This window comes from Nyctibius grandis, chromosome Z (genome assembly GCF_013368605.1).
Source record: "Nyctibius grandis isolate bNycGra1 chromosome Z, bNycGra1.pri, whole genome shotgun sequence".
Taxonomy (NCBI): domain Eukaryota; kingdom Metazoa; phylum Chordata; class Aves; order Nyctibiiformes; family Nyctibiidae; genus Nyctibius; species Nyctibius grandis.
In genome coordinates, this window is record NC_090695.1 from 2,766,203 (window position 1) to 2,787,135 (window position 20,933).

The 20,933-nt window shown below is 43.6% G+C and overlaps 1 protein-coding gene across 3 annotated transcripts in view; it reads right to left on the reverse strand.

Moving 5' to 3' along the window:
• Nucleotides 1-20,933, reverse strand: part of SETBP1 (SET binding protein 1) — a 261,399-nt gene that overhangs the window by 62,855 nt on the left and 177,611 nt on the right. For all 3 annotated transcript variants that reach the window (XM_068422708.1, XM_068422707.1, XM_068422706.1), the window contains one exon: nucleotides 11,507-14,972. In XM_068422708.1, the coding sequence (XP_068278809.1) occupies nucleotides 11,507-14,972 (3,466 nt within the window). The remainder of the gene's footprint in view (nucleotides 1-11,506; nucleotides 14,973-20,933) is intronic.

Consider the following 20,933-nt stretch of genomic DNA (forward strand, 5'->3'; position numbering starts at 1 on the left):
TCAACAACCAGAAGTGTAAGATGCAGAAGCTAGAGTTTCATCCCAGTGGAAGGGGTGGTCTTTTGTTTGTAAATCTATTTTAGAGCTCTATCAAATAAATGGCATGAATTAGGCCAGGGAAATGGTGTTCCCTCATGCCCCAGGCTTAGCTGGCACTTAGGAATGCCCGGGTGTTTCCACACTGCCAGACTGACTTGTCCCTCTCCTGTATCCTGGTATTTAGGTCCTCTACACTCTGCACTTGTTAGCTGGCCACTAGGGAGCCATTTGTTCCATCCAAGAGGAAATGGATTGGCATGGCCAAGATGACAGTGTGCTCCAGGCTCTGCTCCAGGCACAGTGTGGACACGCACCACACAACTTTGGCTCTTTGCCTGGTGCAATATTGCAATGCTAGCCTGAAGTCCTCAAACCCCAGTATCTCTCCTGTCACTTCCCAGAGCACTCAGGGAGCAGATGGCTGCAGAAAAGCCCCTATTTTGGCATTTACATTAGGAAAAAATCCCCAGAAATACCCATATTTGTACCCCAAGGTTACAGGGAGATGTTGCCCAGTGGAGATTAGGATCAAGCACTGTGCAGCGTGGATTGGTCTGCTCACTCCAGACGCTCCCAGGTCTCAGCTGTGTGAACACAAGCCAGCCTGCAACAAGCAGTTCAGAGGCATAGACTTCTTCTGGTTTGGCCCACAAAAACAGTATAAACGTGGCCCAAATTTATCTTGCTAAGGTCTTCCATGCTAGCTCAATGTCATCTAAAACTGATGGGTTTGGTCAGGCTGTGACTTAATGAAGTGGGCCCTTTTCAACACCTCAGGAGATATTAGCAGCTCCTCACCCACTTGTGAGTCATGATGGACTGCCAGGAGCTGTTGATCACTGAACACACGCCAAACTATATGCTTTTGTGCTTAAGTTACTCTCAAGACCAAAACACACTGTCCAGATATATATACACACTCAGTTTCGCTGGGATGTAGGTTCTTCTTCAAATGAAACGGACTGAGCCATTCCCTGGGACTTAGACACATCCAGTTTGCTTTCACAGGGACTTAAGCTGACTCATGGATGGTCTAAATCACATTCAGTGACTTCTTCAAACTATGCAGCATCTCAGAAACACAGCTGAGAAGAAGACTCAGGAGCCCTGAACCTGGGTTTGAGGCTGATTTATTATCATTTTTACCTCCTAGGGGTTTCTCTGATCTTAGCAAGACTCTCTCCTGATGAGCAGTAGAGAAGGAGAATGTGGGTTAATGCATCCTGCTCTATCCACTCTTTAACATGAGTGGGTCCTATTAGAGTTTTAGCAGTTTGCCCTTTTATGCAAGAACTCACACAGCTGACTTGGCTAAACGTTTAATGGGTATGTTTCTAGTGTGGGAGGAAATGTTAAGCATTGCTTATTGTTACTGAGAATTACACACCCAAATGCCATAGCTCCATCCAGAGTTCCCAGGCATCTAGCTACTTTACTATCTACCACAGCACACTATATCACAAATAAGATCTTCCCCACCGCCTAAAGTAATGGCATGGTGCAGTGTAGGAGCCAAAGAATGCTGGGTTTGCAAAATGTATGCATTGCCTCAGATTGCAATGAATTCATTTAAGAGATCAGGCAACAACCATTAATTTCAGTGCAATAGATTTCTCTCCTCTTCTTACTTACCGAGATGTTGTCTCACTAGATCAAATCAATAAATTACGGCAGATTGCCCAGCATACCAACAACAGCCAATATCTGCCTAGCACCTTGGAGAGGCATCCCTTTTATCAAATGCCTCCAGTTTCTGTCTGCTACATCTCTACCGTTCAGTCTGTTCTGTTGGAAATAGAAAAGTTAAAGTTTTCCAATGTACTTGGCTGAGTCAGAAGCTCTTTTGGGCAGTCATGCACAGGCGCACGTATTGACTGCCCTGCTAGCAGTAAATTTGACCCCATCGTGCCAAAGGAGATGTGCTATTGTCCTTGGGTGCACTTCTGGAGGCCATGTGTGGGGCGTACACAACTCCACCCTCAGCTGAGGTGGGAAACTTGTTCAAAGTGGTTTTGAGGTTTTGTTAAGAAGCAAAACAGGAAATCTGCATGAATCTGGAGTTTAACTATTTTTTTAACTTGTTGCTCTCCCAGAGTTGTTTTTTGAAATAGAAAACAAACAAATATCAGAATGACAAACATTCTGCAACTGACCATGTCCCAGTTTTGGGATAAGCCCAAGGTTTTAATGGTGCAGACTAGACTTCAGGCAGCAAAGAGAACCTGGAGTAGCCCAGGGATATTTTTCTTTTCTTTTTTAAGCAAACCAAGCAACTCAAAGTCTGTGTCAACTTACTTAAGTGCTCTTCGTGCCAACTAATCATAGCTGGCACAGAAAACAATGCTGACTATTGCTCTCTTCCCTGCCTACACTGGAGGCGAGGAAGGCCGAAGACACAGAGCTGAAACGGCAGCTCTGTGCCATCTGGAGAGACTCCATGTACTCAGCCTGGCTGCTTGTGAGCAGAGGAAGGATCACTGAGTTGCTCTTAAAAATCAGTGAAAAGGACAATGAACACATCAGTTGGATGAGAAGCATCAACATAAGCCTGCCTGCCCCAACACGCTGATCCCCATATGCAGTACCGCTACCATTGCTGAGGGCATCTGGTGGCCTGTCCCTTTTGTCACCAACCTTCTCTCTGGTAACCGTGAAAACCATAAGAGTTGGTTTCATAGCCTTAATAATGTTGGCCCACCCCAACCCTGACAAAGCTATAGTGAAACCATCAATTTGCCTCAGGTGCCTGAGAATGGGAAAGCCATCACTACTGGCCTTGGTGTGGGACTTAATAGCAAAAAACTCCATCACCAGAACTGCAGACTACTGAACTTTGTGGTATGTTGCTGATTCGCATTCCGTGACACTGCTGAGCAAACTCTACCTAGATGTCTCCACAACTCTGTTTCTAGTGCTATATAACCCTGGGTTTGGGTCAGATTCTGTGATGAGATATGCTGTTGTCATTCACAAAATGCACTAAGATATGTGCGTTACTGATTGATAGGTATAATACAAATTGGCTGAGCTGTATCTTGCAATTGAGACCAGCCAGACAAGTTCCTCACAGTTTGCTCCCAGTTTATTTAAGCTGCCTGTGTTTGCTGCATAAGGCATCAGCAATGCTTTTGCTGCTGCTCCAGCATCACTCTGACGTCAGCACTTTGATTTGATTTTCTGTCACTGTTCTCGCAGATTAAATTTCAACCAGTGACCCACGGCTTGATAGCTCATTAGCAAATCCCTCCGAGCCATCTAGTCCTGCCCTTGCTTGACAGTTAACTCTGCATTGCACGTACTCGCAAAGCCTCCTGAAGTCAGCACCACCCTATGAGTGAAAGCTCGGTCAGACTCAGTGCTGCTGCAAAAGCCTATGGGGATCCATGCCCAGCTGCATGTTTTCAATAACAAATCACTAACGATTCCTATTATGAGTCCTTGGGTCTTTTCAAGTCATTGAGGTTCTGTCAAAACTCCTCCATGGACAGTCAAAGCTTTTCTTTCCCACCCCTCCCCTCAGCCCTTGATCTATACTGGAATTATTCTGACTTCCTTCTCGGAGAAACCTTAAAACAGGACATTCTTACTCCTTTTGTTGTTCAGCATCATTATTGCAATCAGGCAGACTAAGGCAGCTGGGATAATGCTCTTCGAGTTTTCTTTTGCTGTGATACATGAATATAAAACTCTTTGTAGGCAGTGGGAATGGAGAAGCTGCCTCAGATCATGCTCTGGAGGTCACAGACCCCAACTCTCACTTTTGTGTTTGAGTAGGATGGGACGCAGGTTGCCTCAAGTTCATTATAATCCAGTCACCAGAAGATATCTTGAGCTCAGCTTTTCCTATGCCCAGCTTTGAGCCACATTGACCAGCAGGTTAATAGTGAAGATACAGTCCTTGCTTTGTTTTACTTCCCCCGTGCATCTGAGCAGACCTCTTGCCTTGTAACTAGATTATCAGTGCCTTTGAGCAAGAAATTGTGTATAGTCCAGAGCTATAGACACACTTTTCCTTCTAACTCTTCTTAAACTGCCAATTATACAAGTATCCAGGTTGCACGCTGTCAAAATCTTAACCAACCCTCTTCCTCCAAGCTAAGAAAATCTCTACAAATGCTGAACCAAGGCTGTTTTAGGCACCACGCAGATAGGGCACAGCCGCAAGGACTCCGGCGCACCCCCACTGAAGCCATGGATGGGACTTCCCACACCCACACTCTCTTTTCGTCTCGACAGATACTTCACTCCAGAAGTCAACCTCACCAATTTCAATGGGGAGATGCTTGATCTATGCCAGGTCGAGACGAGAATCTGGCCATGATTCTTTATTGCCTTTTAAAGCCAAGAGCCCAGCAGAAGCCAACTGTGTCTGACGCGAAGCTGCTGCACACCCAACGTGGAATCTGCACAACTCCATAAACCAGCAGTGGTCTAAATAAAAACTTCAAACAAGATGTTCTGGCATTGGCCAGAAAGAGCGAAGATAAATAGCTGGGAGCCGCCAAGTTGTGAAGGAAGAGTTGCTTGACTGTTGGACAGAGAGCAAAGTAAGAGGCAGAAATTAGGCAGGGTGCTGGGAGGCTTGTAACACTCCCAAAAAGCAAAGGGGTCACAGCATTTAATTTGATTAATTCATCGCAGGTCCAAAAAACTTTGTAGTGAGCCTCAGGCAGTACAATAAACATACAATCATTAAGAGAGGAAATAAAAGATTGGTTGGGTGGTAAATACTCGAGCTCCCTCTCCCACTCCAGCTTCCCTCTTGTTTCTTTCCTCCTTGGTCAGTGCAAACATTGGAAGCAACACAGTAAGCAAGCAGTAGCATTAAAGCAATAACAACAACAAGAAGAACAAAACTCTCTGTATTTCAAATGCCTTGGTCAAAACACTTTCAAGGAAAGCTTTGACTTGCTTTCCCCATCATTTTTGTTTTCCCACAACAGCCCATTCCCCTAGGAAACGCCACGGGCAGAATAGAGCAACAGTCATGCTAGCTTGGCCTCCTCTCTCCCCAGCACTGGCAGAAGACTTAGTGGAAAACAATAAGAAGGATGTTTATCCTAATGGGGCCAGATAATGCTTTTGGAGGTCATTTCAATAGTTTTGGTTGCACTCCTAAGCATCCAGGGGCCCAAACAGCTGTTTTGGTGAATGTAATTGTATTTACAAATAATGGTATTTTGTAAAGCTCCAATGCTAACTTTTATGGGCCAGATGGTACAAACACTCACCCCATAACTGTACAGTGCCCATCCCTCACCACAGGACACAGGGGGAGGGTGCAACCCCCCCCACTGACACTGGGGCTGGAAAAGTTTTGCAGCTGCTTGAAGCTATGTAGGAGCTTGGGGTGTCCAAGGAAACCACAGCCGAGGCAGAGCTGGGGAAAGGGAGGGTGATTAATGCTCCATACAACCTCAGCGAGTGATGTTCATGTCTGGCTATTCTCCCATCTGCTTCAAGAACTGCCACTGCTACCACACTGCATTTGCTGGGCATTGTCGTGTATCAGACCCCACCGTGGTACAGTGAAGTCACTGCTCCATACAGCAGGAAACTGCTTTTATCCCCTTGTCCCAGACAGACACCGAAGTTTACCGCAATGTAGACACTTTTCTGCAGTCACATGAAAAAACTATGATATGGAAGATGGATCTCCAAACCCTGGACCACACATCAGCCTGCCTCTGCATCTGTGTACATAATGCCATATGACACCTAGGTCCCATTGAGTCAAATGCCACTGTTGAAGACAGCAAGGTGACTTACATATCTAATGAACTTTGTTCATCACCTGCTTGTCACTTCTCTCTTGTTCCACCATGTAAAGGTGCATCCATGAGCATATATGCAAGATCCAGCCAGTATAGACATTCATTTTATGTCTCTAAGCTGGTCAGATGAGAAAGTGTTCATCAAATATAGTACTGGACCACTGTTTCCCCTATTACTGAAATAATCTGTTCACTGAAGAATAACGAACCAACTCCGTGATTCTGGAGCTATTAAAAAAAATGATTCATTCAAAGTACTATTACACAAAAATCAGAAATGTTTGATTAATAAAGCAGTTGGCTAACCTTATTTGTCTGCATCTTCCATATACATTCAAAAGAACAAATATGCTTACCCACTACTGAAATACAGATCCTTTCTCGGTGTAAAACTGTGGCTGATTAAGGCTTCATGATAATAGTCCAGAACTGCATATGCTGTTTCTTAAAAAAAACCCCAAACAACACTCCCCTCAAACCAAAACAAAACTCATGGTGGCTTTGCCAATATTTCACCATGTTTGTTTTCGCTCTTAGCAAGTCCTGTTTTAAATCACACTAATGCATTTGACTTCCGAGAGAGGACGAACCAGAAATTTACTCAGTGCTGTGTGGCAACAGCCCGTTCCAGCAGGAAACTGAGCCATGGAGGGGAGTTTGGTCAGGGAAGAAATCTCACCTGGATAAATGACACTCCTTAGCAGAGCATGGTTACTTATATATGTGTTTGTACTGACATCAGGTGAATGCTGTTCATTAGTCTGATTGTCACTTCTCCTCCCTTCCTCCAGTATTCCTCCTACTCTCCCTTTGGAAGGTTTAATCACCCAATGTAAGGCTTTTTAACAGGAACAAGGGCACTTTTAAGGTAAGGATGTTGGAAAATAATTTTAAACAAATACAACATCCAGTCGTACATTTAATAAGTGTGACTTGCATATGTGCACACGAATGACATAGCCCCTCTTCTCCCACTCAAGTCATAGGGCCAAACCTTACTCATTGTGTGATGTCTATCCTCCATCTAAAGCTGATACTGATTCCTTCAGAGTTAAACCAGCACCACATAGACTAGCTGAGGAGGAAAGGTCAAATCAGAAGAAATCCAGTCTGTAGCACTGCTGGATGTTGAGGGGGGAAGGTGTCGGGGGGCTCATAGGTAAGTTAAGTATTAATTTGTAAAGCATGTTTGTCATGCTAACTATCCAGCATTTGGACACTGATGATTACTACTTTCCTAATAGCTGCATATGATTAACTTTATATTCCTGTAAATTTACTGTGCGTGGTGTCTGAGCTGTATCTGATGAAACCCATGTACTTATTAGCTGATCTTTGAGCCATGATGCCCAATATGCAAGCAAGGCAATATTTGCTTGTATAATCTTCATTTAAAAAAAATAAGAGGCAGAAATAGTGTGAGTGTAAAGTAGCATAGACCTTGATTAGTCTCACTATAAAGAAAAACAGAAATATAGTCCTGCATATAGTGACTTTTGACCTCTGCTTCACCCCCAGCTACATCCTGGTCTGCAATGATTGTAACTAGAACATAATCAGACAGGTTGGCAGTGCTAGATTAACAGCTGGACTTGATGATCTTAAAGGTCCTTTCCAACTAAAACGATTCTGTTATTCTATGATTCTACCTTGTTTACGCACCTTAAAGTGTTAAATGTCCTTTTCCTCATTTGCCCACCTAAGGAAATAGGGAAGAGGGAACCATTCCTGCTTTTTTCCATGGCATCGAGACTGCTCATCAGCTATGCATCTTCTTCAGTAACATGTACAAAAGCAAAGCAGGCAGACACATGACAAGGAGATGTGGAGCTTGCTATGAGGACCTCTTTAAAATACAGTTCTGCTCTCACTCTCCCCAGCCCAGCTGTGGCACCAATCTGTGGCCTCTCCCTGGGTCTCTCACCTGGGGCTTTAGTAACTGCTGGAGAGCAGATGAAAGGATCAGCCATCCAGCTGTGAGCAGTGTCTCAGGTCACAGAGTGCCAGAGGGGCCCCAACAACATTTTGCAAATGCATGAGGTTACCTCTGGCTGCGGGGAGTGGAAGGAGGGAGTCAACTAAGTCAATGCTTGGTGCACACAACTTGAAAGTTCAGTTTAGGATGTGCCCAAGTGACAGTATGATTGTGGCAAGGCAGGATATGAAACACCTTCTGCTGTATCCTTACCTATAGCCCAGACTAATGCCACTGGACTAGTCTTCTGCATCAGCCAAACAGGAAAGCAAGGTTTAATTAGTTCTGATTAATTAGTCTTTCTAAATGCAGGAAGGTTAGGTGACCACAAGGAATCTTACAAAAATAGCCATTTCAGAAAAATGCAGCAGGAAGCAACAGGTCATGGGGAGTGGATGGGAAGGAAGGTGGGAAGAGTTATTAATTAGTATTTATGGAAAGGACTCTAGTTTCTCCAGAACAATGGTGGAGAAATAGGCAGCGCACTGGGAGAATAACCATAAACATAAACATTGCACGTTTAACCCCAAGAGGTCCCAAGAGGTGTAAAATGAGCCAAAGCTCACAAGGTCCCCACTAACAAATGGTCAGTGATAGTCCAAGCTGGTGCAGTACAGGGAATGGACATTTGCTGTGGCCAACCAAGGTGGCTGGTGTCACTCCCTCAATGGGACCCTTCACTCTTGGTACAGAATTCTTGTGCCAGCGCTGCAACCAGCTCCTCCAGAAAGTAAGAGGGACAACTCTTCCCTTGACATCCTAATCTTTCTAGAGTGTAAAATCATACATAGGCTTTAAGGTTATATGGCAGGACTGTCTTCTACCACATGCATGACCACTACATAGCACTAGGGAACACTGAACGTTTCAGAAATGGCTAAGTGTTGTTACAACACAGATAATAATAAATAAAAATAACAACAATACAATGACACCTGCACCAGCACACTACACTGAAACAAACTGCAATGCCTGAACACCAAAGAGCACTAAATAGTTCTCTTATCACTCTTATCACAGATATCTCTACAGAGCGTGGGTGGGTTTTGCTGCATATTTCATCTCCAGCAACATACAATGAAGTTGCAAATGGCATTACTGAGGATGCCAAAATGCCCATGCAGTAAAGATAACACTGAAATTGTGATATAAATCTATTTTCAGCTTTCATCTGAATATTCAGGATGTCTCCTCTTATCTCTGTTATAAGTTATTTTTATATTGTGAAAGATGACAAATACCGAATGGCAAAAGCAATCAGGCTATGGAAATCGCCTCCTGGGACAGAGCTATATGTTCTCATAGGGCTTTTTTTTCCTTTTACCTTTTATTTTTATGATTAGTCAATCACTGTTTAGCCACCTCAGGGAAATGCAAGGTGAATTAGGAGAAAGAAGGTCAAGGTTATCATGGAAAAGTTTAATCCCTCCTCAGTGGGAACCAGTTAATAGTTATGGCTAGACTCAAGTGTGGACCTCTGTTGGGAATCCCAGTGAAGGTCAAAGGCATAGAGGAAAAAAAGCTGCACTGAGATCTTAGACAGTCATAAGCAGACAGATGTTCCTAGGCTTTAATGAGCAGTCTTGGCTCCAGGCCTTTCTTGGCAGAGCTGTTCAGTTTTAATATTTTCCCTTGTAGTGCAAGGTATGGCTCTGGTTAGCTGGCTCTGCTTAGCTAACTGCTGATGATTTTTCCATCTAAATAATAGCTTGACAATGAAGAAACCAGTTCATAATCTGTGACTTGATGGATTAGGTCATGAGGAACGATGTGCAGTTGTAATAATGAAAAGTAAAAATAAACAAATATAGTAATTTTATTTTAAATGAGAACCAGTTTTAAAAGTTTAAAGAGCAAATCTGATGGAGCTCCTACTGCAAGTTCTACCACTCCATCTTATGTTTTTATCATCATGGACAATAAACTGAAGGAAAATAACATGAAATGGACTTTTTCTTTACCAATTTTATTTCCAGGTCAGACTGGTGGGGATCATGCCCCTACTTTGGAAACTCATTTGGGTTCAGCAGTGCTGAGAACTTTCTCTTGGCAATTTGCTGTGCCTAAGTGAAATATACCAAATTTGAAAGTACAGGTTTAGCAAACACCTTCTGGTCAGAAAGCAAAAAGGCTGCAAATTCAATTGTTATCAAACTGTGAAATCAGTAACTTCCACTAAAAACCTGAGAAATAGCCTTGTTAAAAATTTTGAAAACTCTTAATCCTTGTCTGCTAGGACACAATTTCCTTAATGCAATAGCCACCGCAGCACTTGGTGGAGAATAATTTTGATCTTTGTCAGGCGTGTAGTAACCCTGATAAAACCAGTGACTGAATTCAGTCTCTTTTCCAATATTTCTGTCTCATTTCTGGGTGTCACAATTGGTCTGATATAGTACAGTATCATGAATGGGAATGTTTTCATGGGATAAGCTCTCATTTTAGGCTGCTTTTCATTGCTATAGTCCAGATCCTTGTCTCAGTGGAGGAAATGGAAATGTCTAGGTGGCTTAAGCATGAACAGTCTTTGGACCTCAATCAGTTACAAGTCAATAAAAAACTTAAGAGCCTTACATTGGCAGGTTATACAAATTCTCTGCTCCCTCTGTGTTCTCAGCTGATTCTCTTTTCATTTTGGAGGCTACGAATTACGTTTCTTTGAAGCTCTTTTTTAGCACATCAGAATCTCATCCACCACTGGCTGGTTCAGTAAAGCTCACCCTTTTCCAGAACCAAGTGTGAAATCTGCTTTGTGATAAACATCTGATGGTGCAGGAGCTCTGGGCTTGCTCCCAAGCTAAATGCATTTATATTGCAGCAAAACACCTGCCTCTGTGTCATCACAAAAGCAACTCCCTATTGTAAAGCACAATTCAGTCTCTATGACAAGATTCAGATTCCTTTCTTTTTTCCCCCTCTGCAGGAGAGGAACAGATGTCCTTAGCAGCCGAAAGGAGCTTCCTCCCTCCTCATCTACCCAGCTTATATTTCCAAGTCATGAGTCCTAAAACTCTTCAGAGTCAATTGGCTAGAGTCTACTGTTTCCATGACACCAGTCCCTTCCCACAGCCACTCAGTGCTCAGGATAATTACTTTACATGACACCTGCTGACTGGAAGTGACAGATTTACACTAGGATTGTACTCAGGGTCTCCATATATTCAGCCCAGCTATCACCGTGATGGGTCCCTCTGGATCAGCAGTACACCACACCAGTCATGGGACACTGACCTAGCTCCACAACTTCCCACGCATCTGGCCCATCCCATCAACAAATAGATTTTGTATGCTTTGTGGGCCAGAGCAGAGTACCGTGGCTGTTCTCCCAAAGACTGGGCAACAACTATCACCCCGTGATATCAGACACCAATAAGAGGGATGCCTACCTTGCCAACAGGTATTATAATTGCTGCTGTTGCAGAATGCAACGGTGAGATTTTTGGAGGAAGCGCAACAAGCTATGAGAGATAGGTAAAGGCAGGACAAATATTTATAAAAATGCTGTGTAACAACTCAAAGACTTTTAAACGTTTTGGTTTAATGTGTGGTCAACTTTCTTGTCGATCTTCCCAAAGTTTGGATGCAGAATGGGAGTCAACTACAAAATACCAGGGAAGGTGTTGACTCATAAATATATTTGCTGTAAATGGCAAGTCCGTCTTTGTTCAGCATTAAAAATTAAATGCAGTAAAGTAAAATAAAATAAAGCAGAGTTTACCTGAAGAGGCTGACAAATCATAAGTACTTCTGTCCTTCCTATTTGTCCTGAAGGGCTGAATGTCCTTTTCCCTGTAAGTTCCAAACCCTTCAAAGCTTCTTCTTTTATTCCCACTTGCATCATTATCCCGCTTCTCACTCGAGGAATTCATTTCACCAAACATGTCCAGGGACTCTGACCTTCCATTACTCTCAGTATTACCAGAGTATCTCTTTGTGCAAGAGTCAATGGGATCATTGCTTGAGTCACTTTTATCTTTACTCTGTGTCCACTGCTGGGCATCAGAAAGTGATAACGTAGACAGCGTATCCACTTCAAAGTTGCTCTTTGAGCCTTTGTGTCCGGTTTCACAATGCTGGTGCTTCTGCTTCTCCTTATGCTTGCTTTTCTCATTGAGCAAGGAGAGGTCTTTATCTGAGCCGCTCAGCCTTTCATTGATCGCATGGCTAGAGAAGCCAGTGGACTTGCTAGCAAAAAGACCACTCAGATCTTCGTGTGTCCCCAATATCCGCTCATCCTTATGCTTGTGCTTATGTTTGTGTTTCCTTTTGTGAAGTCGGCCACTTGAAAGGCTTGTTCCTCCAACCTTTGGAGGAGCCAAAGAGGACTGCATGTCCCCAAGGCCCATTCCCACTGGTGTTGGTAGGTGCACTCCGTGTTTCGCTTTATGCTTGGCAGTGGTGGACATCTTCATATGAGAGCTTGCATGGAATTGGGGTGGGGGCACTGTAGGTCTCATAAATGGGGAAGCCGCTCCGAGCGTGTGAGACAGGTACAAAGGAGCTGGATACTGACCATAGTAACCAAGATTCATCATAGGCATTGATGTGTAAGGCATTCCATAGGGTGCATAGTAACTCCCACTGGGAATAGGGTAACCAAACCCTTGTAAAAAAGGCACCTTTGTCATGGTGTCATTGGTTTTGGCAGGTCTACCACGCTTCTTCTTAGACTTCATGTCAGAGGTCCTGCGAAGATAGAGCAATGGGTCATACTGGATATATGGCACAGGATAGTAGTGATCAAAATTAATCCTGAAGATGCTGGGGTATGGATTTTCATGATAAAATGTGTAACTTCTATGGGAAATCCTGAACACTTGAAACTTATTGATGAGTTCCTCAAGGTCTGCCAGAAACTGGAGGTCATCTCTGTTCTGCAGGCTTTTCCTTTTCCTCTTGTGCTTTGGCTTTTTAATACTCTCATGAGAGAGAAAGTTATCCACAATGAGATGTTTCTGCCGGTGACCATGCCTGTTCTTTGTGCTGGTGTCAGATGGGATAGCCTCTGGATTGTCCAGGGTGCAGAAATCAAAAGAGTATCTCCGTCGGGATTCTGAGCTTTTCTCGGCTTGGTCAGAAGTGCTGTTGTTGTCTGTACCTATCCCACTGTCGCTCGGTATGGTTTCCTCGCTATGAGACTCGCTCACTGGTGACAGCGTGACTTCTTTCAGAGAACCTATTTCACAGAGGTGGGAAGGTGAATTAGCCATTAACCTGGGTGGAGACAGCTTCCAAGTTCCACTGTGCATTCCTTTCTGAGTTTTTGTAGGAAGAGCACTGATAGGTTGAAGATTTGGCATAGTTTTTAACTCTGAAAAATTTGTTTCAGTGCTTGCAGGGCTAAGGTTGCCGTTAGTCCCCACTAACTGTGTCGAAAGTGGATGAATAGCTGCTGGTGACGATGCCACAAGTGACTGCAGGTTGGAAGGCACTGCTGGGTTTTCTGGCTGGCTGGAAACAGGCCTTGAGTGCTTGATGGCTGTCTTAGGTTCGTCTGGCTGAGGCTGCAGTTCTGCTCTTGGCTTTCTGCCCCGTTTTTTACCAATGTAGATAGTCCCCCTCTTGCTGACATTGATCTGCTTCCCTAGTCTGGCATCAATGGTGGTTGGCCCAGCACTAGACGGTGGCTGGACTTTTGCTTTCAGAGCTATGCTGCTGGAGCAGGAGGACAAGATCTGATTGAGAATATTCTTCCTCTTGAGGGTCTTCATTTTATTAATGGTCTTGATGGTCTTCTTATCCAAGACCCCAAGCTTCCCGACCTTTTTGTGAAACTTGAGTTCACTGATGGACTTGTCCTCTCCTGGGACCATCTGGGCCAACTTGGCCAGATTCCGCCTCCTCTTCCTTTTCTTTGTTCCAGGAAATTCGCAATTGATTGGACTCACTGGGCTGGTGGAAGTTCCCTCATGAATGGTTTCAACAGTGAGCAAAGGCTGTTTCTTTGGTCGTCCTCTTTTTTTCTTGACAGGTGTGATCACAGTAAGACTGTCTGTATTGGTATACAGAGGGCTGGATGGTGTGATGGGGTAGGCTGAAGGAGGCTCCACCATCAGCTTCTCAGATGTTGTCATGGAGGTCTCCCGAAGGATAGATTTAGGTTTGCTGCAGGTCCATCGCCGCTTAGCTGCATGTTTGGGGTGCTGGACCTCAGATAATTTCCCAGTTGTGGGAAGGTCAGTGGGTAGGAGAGTGGATGTCACAGCTACAGGTTTTCTGAGTCTGGTGGCACTGTTGGGGGAAGCTTTGTCAGTGAGCATGCCGCTGTCGATAGCTACTAAGGAGGACTCATTTTCAATCACTTTCCCTAGCTTTGTGGCTCGAAGATCTTTTTTACTCCCCTCTGGTTGAGAGCTAGGCCTGTTTGCTACTTCACTGCTCATAGCAAGTGCAGAAGGCAGGCTTTTCTCCTGGATAGTTTTCTCTGTGGAAGATTTTGTGGATTGCCTTTTTTTCCTTTTGTGGCCAGACGTATCTGTTGTCGGAGACTTTATTGGGATAGTAATTCGTACGTGACTGGTGTCACTTTCACAACTGCTGGCAGAAGTGGGATTCTGCTTTAAGGGTGATGTATCCAACACACTGTCCATCGAATAAGACTCCTTTTTCCCTTCTGTGCTCTCATGGGATTTGCTGTCAAATGCTTTCTGAGCACTCTTCACCCATTCGATGTCTGCGGTTTGGATGGTTTGACTTATCAAGTCCTTTTTGCTGGACTTCTTCTTTGTACTCCCAGTGGGCTGATCGGGGGCCTCCAGCAGTACACCTCCCTCTTGATCACCGAGAGGCAAAAGCCCATTGCACTCGGAGGCATTGCTCAGCTGGGTGGCCGTGCTGATATTGTTGGGTGATGGGACTGTACTGCAAATGGCAAGGTCTTTACTACTGGCTGACAGCTGCCCCCATGTGCTGCTGGTGCAGGATTTCTTTGCTTGGGATTTGCTGAAGGAAACTCCTGGCTCTGGAGCAGAGACCTTGGTGGCACTAACTGCTTCTCGACTGGGTTCTGTGTTGATGAAGCAACTTTGAGAAGCAGATCCAGTATCAGAGCTTGCTGACCAGTCAAGATGGTGCTGGTTGCTACTTTTCTGCTGGTGCTTCAATTTTAAGGTGTCACCGGTGAAGTCTTGTTGGAGGCCTGGATCATAGTGCAGAGTAGAATGTTTTTGTGGCCTGTCATAAACCTGGAAGGTAGCAGAAAATAAATAGCAAAAGAAACGAATTAGTTTATCAGTCCATTCATAACCCCTAGTTGCAGCTCTTTATCTGTGCAGTGAATGACAACTCTTCCTAACCAACGTCCTTGTAAGGGTTAGGAGCCTTTATAAAGTCTTCTTATACTTTAGTCAAATTTGCATTTAGATTCATGCACTGTAAACACGGTTTGTTTTCCCACTCTAAAAACAATGGAAATATTTCTATAAATGCTAAATTGCTAAGGAAACATATTCTATTGATTTTTAATTTAAAACACAAGTAAAATACTCCCTTTCAATGGATGAATGCTGCAACTCAGCCTCCTGGTGAGAATCCCTTTTTCGTAAAAAATAATCTCTCACAGAACTTGATGCTCAACAACAGCAATTAAGTTCATTGTTGTAAGCAAGAAAAATGCAAAATTATCTCAGAAGTTGTAACAAACAAGAGGAAAGCCCATGAGTTCGCTTCCCTATGAAGCCAGAATCTGCAAAGATTTGCTTGCTTAAACTTCCACATAGAAGTCACCCCCATACACTCAGTGCTTAAAATCATATGCATAGCATCAAGTGTGTGAGGCACACTTGGCAGGTTCAAGATTTGCATTACTCCCTTTCTATTTTAATAATCTGCTATTTGCAGTGTTGGTAAGAGATATTTTCAATATGATTTCTAATCCAACAGCAGCTCTTCAAGCCGCAGAGGTTACAGTAAGGGCAGAACTATGCTACAGACTGTTACAGAGCAAAAGAAAGTCTACTTCTTTTTCTTGGTGGTCCTCCTTTAGCTAAAGAAATTATGTTTGCTACGGCTGTAACATTTTGAAAAGTCTCCTAAAGCAAAAAACAAAGTTTGTTTTTTTTTTTTACTTTCATTAACTGACCTCTTCTAGCCATTTGTTTTCTCCTGTTACATTTAGGAGCTTTTTTTTTTGTAAAGCTCTGGATCAAACTGTGCAACTGATTTTGTTCACCTAGTACTGCAAAAAACTGTTCTTAACAAACTGTAATGACACTGTTCCAAATGCCAAATAAATGATGAGACACTTAAAATAAATGTGCAACCAAGGAAAGAACAATAGAAAACAACTGCTAAGTGTCTCGTGTTTCCGCAAACACCCTGTTACAATTAAGTTTCTATCAATCAGCAGCATTACGTTATGTCCCTGTTTGGGGTGTTTGCAATAGAGGCTTTGGGGCAAGGAGGCTGTCATCATAAGAGGGTTTTGAGCTGGGAAACAAGGTGTCTCCAGTTCTGAACAACTTCAGAGGGATTTGAAAAGTGCTAAACACCCCCAAGCCCGTGGTGCATTATTTAATGACCAGTAAACATACATGTTATTGGCAAATTGATGTTCATGTGCATAAAAAAATGGGCATGTGACTTTTCTGGAATAGGCAACAACAATGAAGCTGTTCCAGTCCATCGTATGAGGAGTAATCAGGGACTTTTAAATCCTGCGGACAGTTCAGCTGTCGTGCACATGGACCAGCCATGCTCAGGGAAAGCAGAGATTTCCAGGAATTGTGGAGTGAGAAAATGAAAGCATGCAGCTGTGGTGGAGCTGCAGATGTCACGGGCAAGCGACACTCGGTTTCTTCAGCCTGAGAAAAGAGCCGAAAGCATAAACAGCCCTTGGGGAATGAATCAGTTCCTCCTCCTCCTCCTTCTCCTCCTCACAGCGGCCTCCTGTGCAAGCCACACAGTGCGCAGCAGCCACAACCCATGCCGCTGATGCCCTACTTTGGAAAATGGAGCCCACCAGTGTTCACGTCCTTGGGATGAGGCCAGGGAGGGGTTGAAAGGAAATCAGAAGCTCTGGCACTGAAGTTTGTTAGTTTGTTTTTATTTTATTTTTTTTTAACTGATCACAAAGCTCCTGAGCTTCATTTTACCTCAGCTGTTTGGGATTTCTCCTGCCCTGAGGCCACCAGGCTAGGTGCGCTGTCAGCTGGGCATGAGGAGGTATGCTGGAGGTGGCCAACCCCTGGTGAGGTCCCAGTGGGCTGGAGGTGGGTGCCCTCCACCCAAGCCTCACATGAAACATCACCTTCCTGAGGTAACACGATTTGTGACTTGGAAAAGCCTCGGAAATGATGGGCTGAGGGCAACCTTGGCCCCCAGGACCCACACGGAAGCAGGACTGGGCTGTTTCTGCAAAGATCCTGGCCTTACAGCTGCAATTAAAGCAACTCCTTATACCTATGTTATTTCCAAAATGCTGAGCTGTGAAACTAAATTACCTGAAAAATTTCATTTGGAAGCAAAAAAAAAAAAAAAAAAGAAAGAGGGTTACAGCAGTGAGTGAAAACATAACACACTGGAAACACCCTGGTCCCTCCAAGTCCACGACACACAGAGAAATCTCTAGTTTAAAAGGAGCAATAATCTCTGATCTATATTTTAAGGCAGTTAATAAGGGCTCAGAACTGAGAGGCCAGCTATATATCAGTGATGAATGCTGATATATCGCTTGGCTCCTCCAGCCTCATTTCCTTGGCCTGCACATTATAAAATGATGATGCAACTTCCAACATATCCCTAACGATAGCCTTGTCATTACTCCAGCACCACAGGCTACCACAACATCTATCTTACAATTCTGAAGAAAGATATGCCTATGTCATCAAAAGTGCCAACTCTGGAGGCATTTAATCACACGGATAAGCACTCTGATTTCAACAGGCCTTCAAAAAATCACCAGTCTGCAGGATCAGAGGACTCCATTTCCTAAGCAGGATATCAAAACTATATATCTGCCTAAGCACATAACAGTCCACTGGGTTTCCTCATGCAACTTATTCCAGTATAACACGTACTATTCGCTCTCCCTTGCCAGACATGTCCATAGCACCCCAAAATAATTCTTCTGCAGCACAGCAACCAGAGATCATTTGGCTGCAGCAGGTTGTGTTTCACTGGCTGCAATGGATATGTGGGGTCTGTTTACCTAAAAGCACTACTAAATCAGTTGAAAGTAACGCAGCCAAGTGTATTTTATTCCCTGTGTATCCAGCTGGGTTGCTGTCTGATCCCATTGGTCCTAATGTTCAGGCTTCAATTTTCGCTGCTGGGTGAGCACCACCCTAAGAAGCCAACAACCTCAGCTCAGCTAACCTAAGCCTCTGCTGAGCTAGTGGAGGATGCCAGAACTGTCAGTAGGATGAGGGCAAACAGGGCTCTTCAGAAATCTGTGTCTTGATGTCTTTCACACAAATTCATTACTTTATTCATCAGTAAGTGTGCAATATACTGCAGCACCATTGGGCTTGGCAAGGGGCTGTTGACTTGAATACAGTTCCTATGGCAGCATGGCCAAGACCGGCATCAAGAACGGTGGGCTTTTTCATGAAAATGGATTTACCTTTATTTGCTTTTTGGTTTATGAGACCCTAAAAATACTTCAGACTTCAGTGCCTGCCTCTATTTGTAGTTTGCCTTTTCATTAAATGGGATTTTTTTCAGCAGCTTCCTATTCTGGACTGGGAGTCTGCTCCTCCTTCTTTTGTGAAAGTAGAAGCATAACTCAACCCACGTGTCACCAGACTTGGTCAATATTTCTCTGGATATTCAGTTTACTGGATGTGCTTAGTGGGTAATAATCCCATCTTTCCTTTAAAGAAAATAAAATACACATAAAGAAGCTAATCGTTTTCATAACTGCAAAGAAGTTTGAGCAACATGATCCAGCACATGCTAAACCGCAGACTGAAAATATAAAGTTTGAATCCTGTTATTGGAAGTATATCATTTTAATGCCAAACTCACGAGGTTCAGTCCTCAGCTTTGGCAATGGTGGGTAGACCTATGACCAGGATACATCCATTATACTGGCAACTGAAGGGCCCTGGCCAGAGAGCAGAGGAGGTGAGACTGGGTGTTTACACCTGTCTTGCCAGACTCACACAATTCTGCGCCCACAGAGGTGATTACTCCTCTTAACAGTTTTATTCTGGCATGCAGCCCTTGCAACTGAGGGGATGAGACTATATCAGTCCCATGATGAACGGCACCCTACTCTGCAAGCGGTACCCGGCAGCAGAATCCATCCCTCAGAGACTCTTTTCATTTGATTACTGGAAGTCTCACTCTGCCTTCCCGTTCCCTTGCCTGAGCTTCTCTCTAAATCCACATGCTGCTTCCAGTCCCAAAGCAAAAAGTGGGAGCAGTTGCCAGCAACCAAACCAAGAGCTTACTAAAATAATAATAATAATAATAATAATAATAATAATAATAATAATTAATAATAATAATAAAATAATCCAAATAAAAATGAATATAACTAAAAATAACAATAATGATAACATATGCAATTAAAGAAATCCATCACCTGAAAAAAAACCTGATTGCTTACAGGGGATGGTACCCCACTGCTCCAAATGCACCTTTCCAAGGAGGTAACACACATAAAGCTTGTCAAGAATCTGGCTTGCAAATCAAAGTTAATACTACAACGCCCCCTCTTTAAATCATTCGCAGATCCATCTGTGTAATGGCTCCTCAAGTGTAATTCCCTATTAAGAGGCTTTATCTGGAGAGATAAGCAGCTGGTTCCCATGTCACTAATTGCTGTCTGCTGTGATTTTAAAACATCTGCACCATTGTGCTCTTCATTTTCATATTCTAATCACCCTGAAACTTGAAAAAGGTACATCATTGATTGTTTCTGTGGGTTAATTAGTACACAGTCTCCTTGTAGAGACAATTTAAAGGCAGTCAGAACCTCAATCAGCAAGTTTGTTTTAAAAATTAATAACATCGGGAGCGTCTGTGGGGACTGGCATCCACAGTGACACATCAGAGTGTGCTTTGGGGACATACCATCCTTTGTTATCTTCTTCATAGGCTGGAAATAAAATTAAAAAAAAAAAAAAGGAAAAGAAAAAGAGGAAACGTTTTCCTAAACAAATAATGTCACTTAGAATCACGGTCTTGGGAAGTGCTTGCTTTTATCACAGGGGCACCTCTGTCTCTCCAGAGAGAACAAATCTCATCAAAACACCGTATAATACCTCTGTGTGGTCTAGGAACTTGTAAGCCATTTTTGGTAGCAGTTTTGGCAACCAGGAGATGGCATCTAATTGGAAATCCATGGAGTGAAGCTGTGACTGCTTGGACGTATGTGGGGCATTTGCTCTGCTTGCCACCTGGATTGGCTAGATGCTGGGTCACCAGGTGTTGTCTCCAAGCCATGCAGAGAAGGATATTAGCTCAGGCACAGCACTCTGCCATGGCAGCGATATTGCAAGCAAACTGGACCTTCCTGAGCCAGCTCAGAGCAAAGGCAAGCCAGAATTCATACCTGCTTTAACTTAAGCTTATACTTGACTCTTATACTTATATCCAGAGATTGCTGATAACAGACCTTTGGTGCCCAGCAAAAGGTCAACCTGAGATTTTCGAGACTGAACGAATAAATCTGGCGGCACTGAGGTTAAGTGGAAAATGCAATGGGCACCTGCCTTCTGAAAAAAATCAGACTTTCCTTTGCAAGGAGCTCCTGAAAACGGGAAAAGATCCAGGTGATTTGTTCCTCTTGAAAAAGCTTTCTCTTCCGTTTCTGCTTCCTAGACATGCATGAAAACATGTTACTGGAGAAGAAAACCCTTTGAGAGAAAGAAAAACCTGAGATTTCCAGCTCTGACACATGAATAAATAATCATGGCTCAGCTCACACTTTTGCTCAAAATTGAGCATTTCTTCTTGTGTCCCAATGGGACAGCTGCAAACTGCCCACTCGAAGGCTCTAATCAGAACTACAGGTTGGAGATATTTCATGTAGTTTGGTGAGTACACAGAGCCTTCCTGGGGTAGTATTGCTCTGTAAATAAAAGATGCCAAGCAGAGGAGACACCAGGTTCAAGGGAAGTTAACACTGGCCTGATGATTTATAGGTTGAGCAGTCATTGACATGAAATGTGATCAATTTATAAGAGAGGCCTGTGATC